We start from the raw sequence: 14,941 nt of genomic DNA, 5'->3' as shown, positions 1-14,941 counted from the left end.
CATACTCAAATAACTTGTATTATAGTATATTGTTAAAATTGTTATGTGTTATTAACATTGTCTCTGTGCTCTCTCTCTTGTCTCTCTCAAAATATCTTGTTGTGAACTCATATTCTTAGTAATGATGTGAGATGATACAATGCCTATGTGATGGGGTGGGGTGAAGTGAATGATACAAGCATTATCATGTGGCATTTGTTGATTATTGACCTTCTTATACACACACACACAGAGCACTGTGGTGCCTCAAGAGCTTATCTGATAACCCAGATGTATCTATTAAATATCTAACAGGCAGAGAACATTTATATGGACATGCTGGACACAGGGATGACTCATGTCCTAGGTGGGATAGGGCAGGACAGTGAGATTTCATCACACTATTCAGAATGGCACACAATTTAAAATAACTGTTTCTGGGATGTTCCATTTAATATTTTTGGACCACAGTTGACTGATAAGGGAGGATCATTGTACAAAGTCAGAACTATACCCAAAAAGTCTTAATGACAAGCACATATGCAATGAAACTCTCCAGGCATGTTTGACAGTTCTTGGTAGATCCTAGACATGGAATGCCTGAGGTCTTGAGCTGATGTGTGGAGTATAATGCCAAGCTTATTCTGATTGTGGTAGATAGTGAGAGGCCCTACTGGGATGCTTCTCGTACCCCCAGGGGTACTACCTTTATGGCTGTTTGTTCAGGGATGGGGTCTACTGCCTTGTAGGGCTAGTACTTTAACCAAACATTGCATCTTGTGGAATCATAGCTGAATGCCATCTTTGGGGAAGATGATTCAATCTTCTTGCTTTTATGTGTTTTTTTTTTTCTTTCTCTTCTTTTTTTTCCCATCAAAACAGTTCTGCATAGTAACGGTCACCAAGCACCAGCATAAATAGCCCAAGACTCAGGAGAGCGTGAGGGAGTATGCTGTTAGCAATGTCTGAATTCAGCAGACATCTGATGCTACAACATTTTTCAAGGGTTTTGAAATAATTGGGTAAAACCACAAACAGTGTCTGTGGTATGCACTCCTGCCCTTGGTTTCTAGACTGAGGCTTGATTTCATATGTTCTCAATTCAGGCACATTGAACTCATTAATTTCTCCACTAGTCTTTTTATGATTTTCTCTTCTTTGAAGTAGGAAGTTGCACAGCTTTAAGATTGCTTTAAACCAGATTATAAATATTAAACTTACAAAAATCCTTATTGATACTGACAAATTTTATTCTGTGTCTATCTAGCTGTAATTTTACATTTAAAGAAATGTATAGAGTTAAAAATTGATGTATAAATGTCTCCCTCCACTTTTTCCTTTCCCACCTTCATCTGTGTGTGTTTCAATGATTTAATTAAAGATTTCCTGGTTCACTATTACCCACATTGGAGGTTGTACTACTATTTTTATTTTATCATAATAAACAGCTTTCTCCGTATAGGTTGGACCTCACGCCATATGCTCTATACTGCTCTGAACAGGAGATCTGCCACTTTCTACAAGGATGCAATTACTTTTTTCTCCAACTATCAATGACCACTGTAATGTCTTTTGTTATAACAATTACTCAGTCCTCCTGGGATAGCTACTTGGGGTTCTCTGGGAATTTTAATCAAGCACCTATGTTAATTAGAAAGTGGTGGGGGTGAAAAGAGTGCTGATTAAGCACCTTTGAACATCTATTTATTCTGGCAATTAACCATGTTGGGTGTTTGTAAAGATTCAACCTTTTCAGAGAAAAGCATCTAAATTTCCTGTCCTTCTGTTCGTATCTCATAAGTGAAGGCAAAGAGGAAGGGCTGGACAAGGTACAGAAGCTCACATTATGCAAGCACTTCACATTGCTGAACCAGTTCAATCCCCATCATATCCATATCGAGAACATGTTATTATCTATATTTCACAGAGGAAATTCCAGAGTCCAAGGCTTGGCTCCAGTAAAGGTCAGTGGCAAGAAACAGGGCCTTTTCTTATCAATTCCTTTGACTGGTTTAGAAACCATGAGATAGATAATCAACAGCTAAAAAATAATGCAAAGAATTGAAGCTCCTGGATCTTACCAGTTACTCACTAAATTTAATTTGGTTTTAAATTATGAACCAGAAAGCCTGTATCTATAGTACCAGATACTGACTGCCTCATTCACTTTCCGGGTCTGTGAACATCCTGTAGACCAGGTGCTGGGGTTAATACAAAACGGCACAAGGGCTTTCTCTGAACCCCATGTTCTCTTAGGCAACTGGGAGGACTGCTCACCTGTGCATAACAGCAAGGGATACCATAATTGGGAAAGTGTGCTAAATGCTGTGGGATCTCTAATAAAAGGGAAATTCAATGTGACTGAGGGAGACATCAGAGGTTACAAACTGGTAGCATCATCTTAAAACAGGAGTAGAATTCTACCCAAAAGGAGTGGAAGAATGATGAAAGAAAACAAATGATGTGTGCTAAAGGGAAGGCACTCAGCTTTTGGGGACTGTCAGGCTGTTTGGGTGACAGTGGTGTGTAAAGCTAATGGGGATGGGACCAAATCTTGAAAACTCTAAGTACTGCACCAAGAAGCAATAATGAAAGTAATGAAGAAGCTCATCTTCAGAGAGAATGATCACTACCCTTGAAGGACGAGCCAGTACTAGTAGTAGTGGTTGGGAACTCAAATCCAGCTGGACCTATATTTGAAGCACAGCTCTTTCAGACAGATCTCCATCTTCTATTATAGTCATTATGGGTAATCAGACTTCAGAGAAGGGCCAGATACTCATAAGACACTCCTGAGACATTCCATGACACTCCAAGTAGCTCACAACTGCTCAGCGCTGAACAGGATGTAGAAGAACTCACAATATGGGTAATTTACCTTGCATTCAGGAAGCAGATATGCAAAGCAGATGCCCTAGGGGTTCCCCATACCCACCTCTAGGATGAAAGCTCATGGGAAAAACTCTCCTTCTTCTTACTACTCTGCTATAGATTCAGATAGTAAAGCAGAAGACAGGCAGGTATCTGGCAGTTCTCAGCATATCCCCTGAGTGGGAATCCTATCCTATCCAAGTAGGAAAAAGACTAAAAATCCCAAGTCTTCCTTTCCCTCTCCCAATGCAGTTTCTCAGAGACGTGGGCTATTTTCTGGTTTTGTGGCAAAGTCATAAATAAAAACTTAATTTAATCTCTGAATCCCTCTTTAGGTCACTGCAGAGAAGATTTATAGCCTGTATTGATTAATGACAGGGAAACCCTACCAAAAATATATTCCAAGAGTTTTCCAGAATTGGCATAGATACATCCCTCATGGCTCTCTCTCTGGCCCTCTCCTGCTGGGTGGGTGCCATTTATGGGTAAGGTGATGACTTTAGCTCCATTTTGTCCTCTTTCCCTTCCACCCCCAGCTCCTCTCTGCTGGGTAAGTTTTGTTCATCTGCCATCCTAATGATCTCTGTGCCACATGGGGCCCCTGATGCTGGTGCTGACAGGCTGCTCATTAGTGCCAGGGTGCTGCAGTCAGTCGATGGCATGCCAGAGCTCTGTTCCTGACACTTTTTCACAGAGCTGTCACTGGAGTCATGGTGCCTGCCAGCTCTGGTCGAACTCAAGCTGTGATATCTCCAGTGCCAATTAGTGCTTCAATGTCCTGCATGGCTGGGGAGAAGGCCTCATCGGTGTGAACAAATAGGAAAATGGGTGGCCTTCAGTGATATAAGGGCAATAGGAAAGGGGAAAGACTAAAGGCTTATCAAGGGGAAATTCCCTGTCTAAGGGTCATTTTTCCCTTAACACCTTGGTGTTGACAACCAACTACCCACTGGGCTTCTTCAAGTACAGCAGGTGCATCAATTTAAGGGAGGAAAGAGATGTGGCTGCTTGGAACATATGTTGAGGTGGGAGTGCAAAGGGCATGCATAAGTATCCACTTCATGCTCTGGGAAGAGAAAGTTTTCCATTTAAATAAATTGATTTGGAGCCCAATGGACACATAGTTCTTCTCTAATTCTTCTTGAAGGGTCTTTATGTGACCTGAAGACAAACTTTTTATCTCTAATCCCCCTCTGTTTACACAGCAGGAGGGAGAGATGGGGGTAGGGAGAAACAAATATGGGGATTAAAATAGTATTTTTTCTTCTACTAATTTATTTTTTTCTATTATTCACCCAAAAGCAGCAGCCAATTTTCACAAACATTTGAACTCGGTCTTCCTTTTAATATCCAAAATTTCATTAGGAAATGATTGGTTGGAAGCTATCAGGGGTTTAGGTAAAGGAGGGTATAAAAATTAAGCAACAGAAAGATCAGGCACCCTTCCCAGAAGTGACAGAGGAAGAGCATTTCTGAGAAATGCCCCTGAGGAAAGAAATGACAATAAGGCAGTGAGGAAAACAGAGAGACATTCAAAAAAAAAAAAAAAAAAAACACAGCAGCAAAAACATTTGTGAACCTTTTCTACTCTTGCAAAAATGAACTTGAAATGGATGCTCTCCTTTAAGCAGAAATTGAGTCCTGCCACAGCTGGTTCCCTTCTGAGGGATGCAGGAAGGGCTTGGAAAACCTGTGAAGATGAGGGGATAAAAATGTCCTGGAGACTTGCCAGCAGAGAGTTTCAGCAGGAAACATACCAGGTCTCCATTGCAAATATCAAAGTGGAGGAAAATTCCTCAAGGATCAGAATCTTCACATGGGGAGAACAGGCAAGACACTTTGGGGAATTTGAAAATATCATGGCTTATTGGCTGAATCAACATCTCTTTCCTGAATGCTTTGTAGGTGCCCAGCATCATGCTAGAATGTGAAAAATTTAAGGTAAGTGACCCAGAGACCCTGATCTCAAGGAACTCATGAGACAGGATAATGCAAATGATTCAGGAATGAAGAATTCCCTGTAAACAGTTCCTGGTGTTATCCCCAAGTCCCCATGTGTTAGTCAATTTTTTGCCACTGTGACTAAAATGCCTGACAGCAACAAGAGGAAGATAAGTTTACTTTGGGTTCATGGTGTCAGAAGTTTTATTCCATGGTCAGCCAACATCATTGCTCTAGACCTGAGATGAAGCAGAACATAACATTCCACCCCTGGCTCTCCTTGTGTCAATCACACAATGCAAAATGTATTCAGTTCATCTTCAAGAGTCCCTATAGTTTTAACAGTTCCACCATTGTCCAAGTCCAAAGTCTTCTCTGAAAATCAAGATAAACCCTTGGGTGTATGCCCCTGTATACATCTACAGCAAGTTACACATGCAATATACAAAGACACAGAGTGAACACCCAATTAATACTTTTGTATGAATGTCCTTTAGGCAGCTTAAAAGAGATTATGGAGGCCAATTATTTTTTTGATGAGAAAAAGGTGAAGGTAACTGTACGGCCGAGAGAGAGTTCAATCAGGCCACTCAGTGACTTCTGATTCTAAATGTGTGTGATACCCCAGGTTAGTGATTGGACTGACTCCTTCATCTGAGATTCATCATATGCTCCCAAGAATGTGACAATATAGGAATCTCAGGCTTTGCATAAAGCTTTTACAACCCCAAAGAAACCAGTGACAGAGTTTGGGGAATTATTTCTTATGAAGAGTGAGTTCCTGCATTGCATGTTGTAGGATACTTGGAAAAAGATCATATTTCTGTTTACTCAGAAAAGACTGAGAAGAGTCATGCAGTATTAAGGGTACTCTAGTAGAGATATTAAGCCTTGAGTTTAAGGACTGTGCTAAAATACATTCATGCATTAAAGATAAAAGACAAAAGAACAGACTCCTGAATGAGAAATGCTTCTAGAGGATTCAATGATTCCCCCAGAGTTCCTCAAGGCCAGGAGCCCCATGCTAACTGACACTTACAGGAACTTGGACTTGGGGCCAGTAAAACCCTACGCAGATAGAGATGGCTCTTTCTTGTGAGAACATGAGATGGGGGTTATTTCCCCCTGAAAAGACCAAGGCCCACACAGGTGCAAACAACATCTGCATTCCGCAAAATAGATATTCTAGGTAAGATAGACATCTCTAAAAAGTTAGTGCACTTTTATCCTTGAACTCTAGGAGTGATAAGTCCATGATAGAAACAAACAAACAACAACAAAAAAAGACATGACAAATGCCAGAAATAACTACTTATTATAATCAATGGCATTTCAAGAGGTAGCTTGGGAGGCCCTGTCCTCCTCTCCATGCTTTCTATGGACAACTGGTATTTTCTCCATCTCTTGACCTCCTTTCCCACTGCCAAGATTCCCTACATCAAATGCATGACCCACTACTGAAATAGTGGCTGACATTTCTAGATTCCTTTTTCCACACAAAAGGTGCTCAAAACTAGAAATACTCATTCTAAAGAGATTATGAGTTTTACAAGCAGCACCATATGAATTATGATGGATAAAACCATGATTTTTCAGGAATGTACAGAACAAACAGATCAGTCTTCAGGGAAAACATTCAATGAAGCCATCAGGGTTTTCCAATCAGATATTCATTCAAGAATTTAGTGTGTGTGTAAAAATGATCTTGACTGAACCACAATCTACCTTCACAAAATGAGACAAAAGATGACAGTAGCTCTCTGCCTTTGGAGCCTTGCTGAAGGTAAATATCCTTCACTCCAAAGAACCCCATACATGTCTTAATTTATTTAAAGTAAGCGCTATCTTGGAAATATTTAGTGATGAAAGATGAAGGCCTGACTGCTAAGGGTCTCCAGCTTCAGTTCAGATTTGGCAGCAGCCCAATGACATCTCTGATCTCTAAATAATCAGTCACAGGAAACACTGTGCCCTGGTGAGTTCTGAGGTGATTCCTTGTTGCTTGGCAAGTCTCATCATCCTGAATCTTGGATAGCTAATCTGGGCCCAGTATCTGGACAAAGCTGTCCATCTAAATTACTCTAAGCTGCAGATAGATTCTGATCACTCAGTTCCTCTCCCCTTGATCCATCTTCTGTTTCCATAGTAGCTAAAACCTCAGTAAAATGGCAGCATCTGGCCCAGGCTCAGGTGAAAGTCCCCTTGGGAAGGAAATCTGCTAGTTGTCTACAACAGGGGACAAAAAAAGACCTCAAGACAAAACAGCATGAATATCTGTAAGATGAAGGAAAGAGGCTCAATACTGAGGAGAGATAACATGAGACCATAAGGAAGAGAGAAGGTGGTGGATGGAACAGAGGAAGAGAGGAAAGAAAAAAAAGTGCAAAGGAATGAAATTAAAGCAGAAAAATGTAGGCAGCTGAGAGAGTAAAGAGAGGTACAGAACAAAAACTATAGGGGAGACATAGGCATGAAAGGGCAGGGCACAAGGAGATGTGTGAAAGAGATGTGGCAGACACCGAGACAAGGACAAAGAACTGACTAGCCTGAGGATGGGTTGAAAAAGACATCAGACAGGAGACAGAGTCTCTTAGCATGAGGCAGAGGAAGTCTATCCAAATGATAAATGTTCTGCTGATTCCACAGGCACAGCCTGCCCTGGCATCCCATAGCACAAGGGACTCGGCATTAAGCTGTGATGAATGGTGTGCACTATGGACTCAGAAAGTCAGACCATTTGGATGGCCCCTTCTTCAGAAGTGCCCTGAGGCCCTTCTTTATCCTTAATGACCTCATGCACAGCTGAGCATCCTCCCAGATTTTGGGCCCATCCACACATAAGGTCATTTCCAATGGAAAGATTGGCAGAGACATGAGTAGCTCTCACCAATCCCTTTGTTCACAGTAATATCATCAGGAATGGTGGCATAGGACAACACTCAAGAATTCAGGACAACCCAAACTGAAATCTTCTCACCTTCTCTGAGAACATCTATCATAGCATACTGTTACTGTCAGAGAAAGGATATTCAGTATGCGGAAATCACTGCAGTTCTACTCTAGATTTTTAAAATGTCCGAGTATAAAGTGATGTCACCTTCAGGAATTGAGGACCCATGTCCCGGAGAAGAACTAACTGCTGGTTGACAGTCCTAAATTTTTAGTTCATAATGGGGTTTGGCTTGCTTTCAGTCAGACACCTGGCCTAAGGTTACAGCCCTTTTAGGAATAGCCTACATTCAACACCCCACTGCTGTGCTGCTGTAAAGAGCCAGCTCCATTGCCTCAATAGAGGATATTTCTAAAAGGTGTCCTAGCTTTAGGATTCCCCATAGGGGCAGCTGAGATGTTCCATTGAACCGCATCACAACTCAACTTGTCCTTCTGCCCAATCTTGCTTCCGTCTCTCCCTTTCCACAAGAGTTGATCCCAAGAGCACCTCCCAAAATGATTACTTACCAACAATAACAATCTCAAGGTTTGCTTTTGGGGTTCTCAATCTGCGACAAGAAAATATCCTCCATGGTACTTCTGCAATTCTTAAACCGGTACTATGCAAAGCGTGCATACACAGATAGATATCTGTGATTATATACATACATTTCACACTAACCAGTGATACAAAAAAATAGAATTAAAGATCTTTGTTCAAGTCTTGGCTCAGATTTAACACTTCCTTGCTGGAACCCCTTGCCATTCTGTCAATGTATGTCTCTATCTTCTCATCCTTATCAGCACCTGGTATATTGTCTACTCATTTGTTTTGGTAATCTATCACATAAAATGTGATTTGATGAGAACAGTAATTTGTCAATTTGGGTTTATGATTTAATCCTCTAGTGCCTAAAACAGAGCATAGACCACTGTAATACTCAGTAAATATTTAAGATTTAGTGAAATGCTTTTATATTCCTTGCTCCCAGAGAAAAATTAGCTTAATTATCTAAACATTGAAATAAAATGAATTTTGTAATTTAGCCACATATTGTTATAGTTGTTGTCTAGGATCAGTCAGAGTAAAGCAACAACAAAACCACGAAAACAACTAATGACCAGATTTTTGGCAATTCTGAAGAGACACAAACAAGCAGATTTTCCTTTTAGGAATGTGGCCATTTAAACCTCTCATCTATCATTATGTGTTCATGTTTTCCTTTCTCTTAAAGCAACTAGCTGAAAGAATAATGCCACCAAAGCAAATCCTTCCATCATCAAACTTGACATATAAATTTAACCCAGGACATGTGAACCACTATTTCAGCCACAGACAACTGGAATCAATTTCCCAGGGGCCTGGAGAGATACTCAAGTATGATTTCTAAAATCTTGAAGGACATGGCTGCCTTGCAGACCAATATCCTCTGCAGAACCAAGAGTGCATTATTAGCTGGGTACCAGAAACTGACACCCTTGCACTCAGTATCTAGCACCATAACCTCCTGTCCATATCCAACAAGTCTCCCATTTCCTCTCAAGATACAATGCACCAAACTGCTCCTCTTACCTTTGGGGGAGATGTGTCTCCAGGTAACTGTAGGCTCCGGTCTACCTGTGGCTATACAGGTGAGGCTGATATTGTTTCCTTCATTAATGGAGATATCTGAAGAAATCTCTACAATTTTGGGGGACACTATGGAGACAAAACAGGTAGAAGAAACATGAAAATCCATCTGACACATTTCTTTGTTGTCTTAAAATGACACTTGATAGAATATTCCCCAAACTGAAACATATGGACTGTAGTTGTAATGCTAAGCAATTAGAGGAATGATCTTAAACATAAAAAATGGCTTACCTTGAATTTAACTTCCATTTCCTCCTATTTAAACATAAAGCCAGAGTCCAAATGAGAATAAATTCCACTGTAATACTGCAATAACTACTTTTCTAGCCTACACCTTCCCATCTCACTCTCACCCCCACCCATCTCCAACACATATCCAAGAACCATTTGTCTCACTGCATTCAGAGATGTCTTTACATAATGCAGTTCTGATCATAACACATCTCTGCCTAAATAGCTTGAATTGCTCCATTGCCTACCTGATCATAAACAGGCTCCTTACCCAAGCAAACTTAGCTGTTCAGAACCAAGTTTCAACATATGTTTCCATTATCATTTCTAGTGGTTCCACCTTTTCTTACTCATTTGCTGACCCCCAATACATCACATCCTTTCTGATCCTCATGCATGTGTATCTATGGCATTTCTTACAGCCTTCCTGGACAACTCCCAGTAATACTTTATGGTCCAATTCAAATGTCACTCTCTTTGTCACAGCCATCACTACCTCTACACATCTTTGACCTCCTTAACAACTCAAATTTAATGTTGTTTCTTTGCCCACTCTTCTATTAAACTTCATAAACCCTCAATGAAGAATCAAAGATATCATTACTGTTAACAAACTTGCTTAGTATCTCTCTCTCTCCCCTAAATTAATCTCCCCAAAGAGAAGAAAAGTTCATCCGAATGAATGAAGCTGGAAACAGGGCTCTTACTTTCTTGGTCTTTTGTTTTGGAGTCAGGCTATTGTGCTACTCCTACTCTTTTTATTAGGAAGCAGCAGTCCACAGGAACAGGGTAAGTACTAGCCATTGTCTGTGTATGTTGGTCTCATTCTGAGGCCCTTTCTTAGAAGTTCATTTTCTGCTACACTTCTGAGCCTTGTGCAGGATCAGCTTTACTCCTAGTCAGTGTGATATTTGGTTTTCCATATGACTGCTCATTTGTCTAAATGTGTGAAATAGTTTATAAGTCAAGTAAATTAAGAATTCCATTTATTGACTCCCCAAATGCCACTTGTAGACACTTTTCCCACTGTTCTAGATATTTGCTTAGCATCAAGTAGACCATGAGTTTTCTGGTGGTCTGAACCATGTCTTCCTCCTGTTGTATTCACAGTAAAAGCTTTACAAATATTTATAGGATTGAATTATAATGGCTACTCAAGGGAAAAAATTTCCCAACCTGCTTCATATTCCTAAAAGACTCAGAGATGGATCATTATCACACTTTATTTCAGTCATACCAACACAGGATTGACACTTTAGTTCTGGACCAATTAAGTGACCTTTCCATCAAATGCTCTTATGTTTCCTTGTGTTATATTCTTTCCTTGAATCAATATTCCTCAGAGTCACCACTCTCAGCAATTCCATGGCATATGGCATTCCCAGTAGACAACATGATTCACTGGAGAACTCAGGGAAGCTCCATGATGACTTTATTTCTTGTTTCAAAACTACACACTTAATAAAATCAGTTTGCTCTGGAAACCCTAATGGTGGTCTCAGCTCTAGTTGAAACATTACTTACCCATTTCTACTTATGTTAGAACTTTGCCAACAAGAAAATGGGATATTGCAAAGATAAGTTCTCTCAGTGCTCTTTCTGTCCCTCCTCCATCATTTCCTTCTGTTTATGTCCTATACCCAAATGAGAGTTCTCATGGTTCACAGCATGTGGTTCACTTTGGTCTTCTTGTCCCTTGCCTTGCATGTGAGCACTAACATGCTTCTCTCTGACTACATGTATTAAAATTATTCACGTCCTGATTGAACTACTACCCCTTCCATATAATCTTCCAGGGCATCTAGGGATTCCTTAGCATTGAAGTGTCTTCCTTATGGCATTCAAAATAAACTTCCTTATGTTCCATTTGTCTTACCCTTCTTTCTATACGATAAATTATCTAAATAGAAAATGTTAAATAAAGGTTTTATTCATTGCTTAATTTTCTGCTGTCTTGAATAGGGTATTTTGCATAGGGTAAGCCCTGATTAATTAGTATTAGACTTAAATTCCACAACTAGCTTCATATACAGACAGTGTGCATATATACATGTGTACACAGGAGTGTATGCATGTGTATGCACAAAGATGTGCTTGAACTTTCAGAAGATATTTGGTGGAACAGAAATTAATGAAAAATGGATGTGCTGAGGGTTGGAGATAGACTCTTTTCAAAGTGGGTCTCTTAAAAGATGTAATATTGTAATTTATGATTATATCATTTTAAAAGCTCAATTGGACCTTCTAAGACAGAAAATTGATGAGTTAATGACTGAGTGTTGGATTTCTGATTTTCTGACAGTTACAAATTTCTAAATTCTTTATTTTTATTTTTTTAGTTGTAAATGGTTCTTTTTCTTATATTTATTTATATGTGGTACTGAGGATCAAACTAGGGCCTCACACGTGCTAGGGCTAGGCAAGTGCTCTACCATTAAGCCACAACCCCAGTCCCAAATTTCTAAATTCTTTTAGTTCTAGAATAATTTAAACTGATCTTGCAGAAAAAAAAAAAACCCTGATGTATTTTATTCACAGAGCTTTATCTGGAGCATTCCCTTCTCATGCACTATTCCCCCTGCTCAGACATTTTTCTGGTCTCTGTTTCTGCCCATTCTTGGCACTTACACAGCCTTACTTGCTTCCTGGAGGACAGGCTGCCTGCAAAATGTCAGCCCTGGCCTTGCAGACATTGCTTCAACTGTGCAGGTAAGTAATTTATTGATCTGTAAAGCACTCCGAGATGCTCTGCAAGGGATTATGTCACACCAACGCCATGCAATAAAATAAAAAATGATGGACTTTGTGAACACAGGATGATTTAGGGTTTGTAGTTGGAAGTGTGCTTAAAGTACATTTTAAGTGGAAATCAGGCTGGGTAATGAATTACTCTTGCTTTGGAAGGGCTTACTGGGAGTTCATTTTCCTGGCTTCTTACATGATAGCTAATCTGCTAATCATACACTAGAGAACAATGGACAGTCCCCAAGTAGGATAGAAGGTGGTTTGGGCCAGAGCTGTCAGCACAGTAAGTATATTAATTGAGACGATCACACCTCATGCTTGGAAATATCTTCTAGATTTGTCTCCCCCTCACTAGCAATTGGAAAATATCCAACTCATGAAGTAGACACTGGAGAAATGCTTGCCACCCTTTCAATCCTGACTAAGAATAGAGTGAGGAAGTAAATGGCCCCTGCATGATTTGAAGGCAAACCATTTGTGGAATAGAGCTAAGCTGGCTTGCCAGAGATACAATCCCAATCACCAGAATTAACTGGCATAATGCACAGGATGTTAGTGAATTGGAAGTATAATTTTCTAGGTGGCAACTTCTAGTACACTGTAAGATTTCAAAATTAAAGTGGGAGCTGTGAGTTCAGATCAGTGGTCAAACACTTGGATGGCACGAGCAATGCCCTGGGTTCAATCTCCAGCATCCCTCCCCGTCAAAAAATTAAGTTGGATTTACAGATATATACTATGGTTTTAACTATTTCATGCTGATAAGGAAGCTTTTGGCTAACTGTGAAATAGAACTACTGATATTTTTATATTGTTTCCATGGATACATTCTGTATCTTACTTCTCATCATGCAGTCTGTTAAAAACATATTAGTATTTCTTTGTTTTCATTCATTCATTCATTTGTCAATATTCATGGATCATTTTCTATATACCTGCATTGTGCTAAGCAGTAGGAACATAAACTAAGTAAGATACAATCCTTGTCCTCCAGAAGTTCACAGTCTAGAGAAGTAAAACCAGATACTGAAGTCAAAAACTTCAGTAGACATGTGACAGAGAAGAATAAATCAGATGTTATGGAAATACAAAAGACAACCTATGACCAACTGGAAATCCATGTCATGGGAGGCTTCTTGGAAATATGAGAACTACATTAAGCCTTAGGAGATAAGTAAAAGTTAATCAAGTCTGAGGAGAGGGGAGGAGGAAAGACATTCTGATAAAAGAGTAAACATAAAGACAACACTGTTACTAAGTGCTAATAGCCAGGCATAATTTTGTGGCCAGGTATAATCACTAATGGAAAAGCTTCCTTTGGAGACTGAGCTTAACATCATTCAAGGAACATTTGTAAATACATACTACATACACAATCCTGTGCTACATACATGAATGACATGCAGAAATATACCAGTTTGCTTGGTCTTCCTTGAACTTGCAGTATATCAGAGAGTTAAACAAAGCAAAATATCAGAAAATTGTGTGTGCTTGAATTTGAACTGAATGATGCTAACATGAAATGCTCTGAGCTAGCAGGAGGAGAGATCACAGTGAGTAGGAGTGTCAGAGATGGCTTCACCTTGGATTAGCAGATTAGTGTCTGTTTTGAATATCCACAGTAAGAAATAATCATCTAGGCAGATAAAAGTGTAGTTGTTTCAAACTGGAACATTGGCACACATGAGAAGATTGAAAACCATGATGTGCCTGAAGATACAAAGTCTACTTCCTACCAGAGGCAATATAGAGTAGAGGTTGAGATGCAGACTCTTCTAGGTTCCAACTAGGTATTCTCGGCCAAAGAATTTCTACTCTCTCTGCCTTGCTTTCCTCATCTAAGAAATGGAGCTAATTATTCCATAGAAGTATGAAGCTCAGAAGGTTGTTTGAGGATTTAAGAAGTGAGTTTACGAAAGTCACTCACAGCATTTCCTGGCAATGTGAGTGTTCAATAAGTGAGTTTTAATATCGTATGTGGTTGGCAAATGCACATTTACAGTGTCAAGGTAGAAAAGACAGTCAATAAATTTTATAAGAATCAATGAAAAATGGGATACAAGATCAATGAACTAAAATGGAGCCAGATTGTAGAACAGCCTGAAGGGCTAGATCTTGGATTTTAACTCCAGTCTATAGGTTATAGCAAGTATTTTAATTTCTGTTAAGGGAATGTCATGATTTTAAAAAATTTATTTTAGGAAGAAGAATCTGTTAACCATGTGTCAGATAGAGTGAGACAGAGAGAAACTGGAGTCAGAAAATCTATTCATATGAGTGATGTTCAAAGCCTAGATTAAACTGGTGGCTCTGTAAAGTTGGAAAGAAAAGGATAGATTTGAGAGCAATGCCAGGGAAAACACATGGTGCTAATGATGGCCTGGAATCAGGGAGTAGGGATACTGAGTCCAGTGAACAACATTTTGTTCAACAGCAGGTAGATGAATGCACTATCAGATCCCTGGAGGTTATAAGCCACTTTGGGGGAGAACATTAGTTTGATGAATTCTGTTTTAAATATTAAACATTTACCATCTGATGGTAAGCTGATGAGGGACATCACACCAAAAATATCCTATTAGTAGTTAGAGTCATATAATCAAAAGTCTA

At 39.6% G+C, this 14,941-nt stretch overlaps 1 protein-coding gene across 5 annotated transcripts in view; it reads right to left on the bottom strand.

Moving 5' to 3' along the window:
- Ntm (neurotrimin) overlaps nt 1-14,941 on the bottom strand; it is a 415,186-nt gene that overhangs the window by 116,451 nt on the left and 283,794 nt on the right. For all 5 annotated transcript variants that reach the window (XM_026392418.2, XM_026392413.2, XM_026392415.2 and 2 more), the window contains one exon: nt 9,296-9,421. In XM_026392418.2, coding sequence (XP_026248203.2) covers nt 9,296-9,421 — 126 coding nt within the window. The remainder of the gene's footprint in view (nt 1-9,295; nt 9,422-14,941) is intronic.

The sequence above is a fragment of the Urocitellus parryii genome, chromosome 4 (genome assembly GCF_045843805.1).
Source record: "Urocitellus parryii isolate mUroPar1 chromosome 4, mUroPar1.hap1, whole genome shotgun sequence".
Classification (NCBI taxonomy): Eukaryota; Metazoa; Chordata; class Mammalia; order Rodentia; family Sciuridae; genus Urocitellus; species Urocitellus parryii.
Note: the sequence above shows the minus strand (reverse complement) of the source record. Positions and strands in the feature narration are given on the sequence as shown.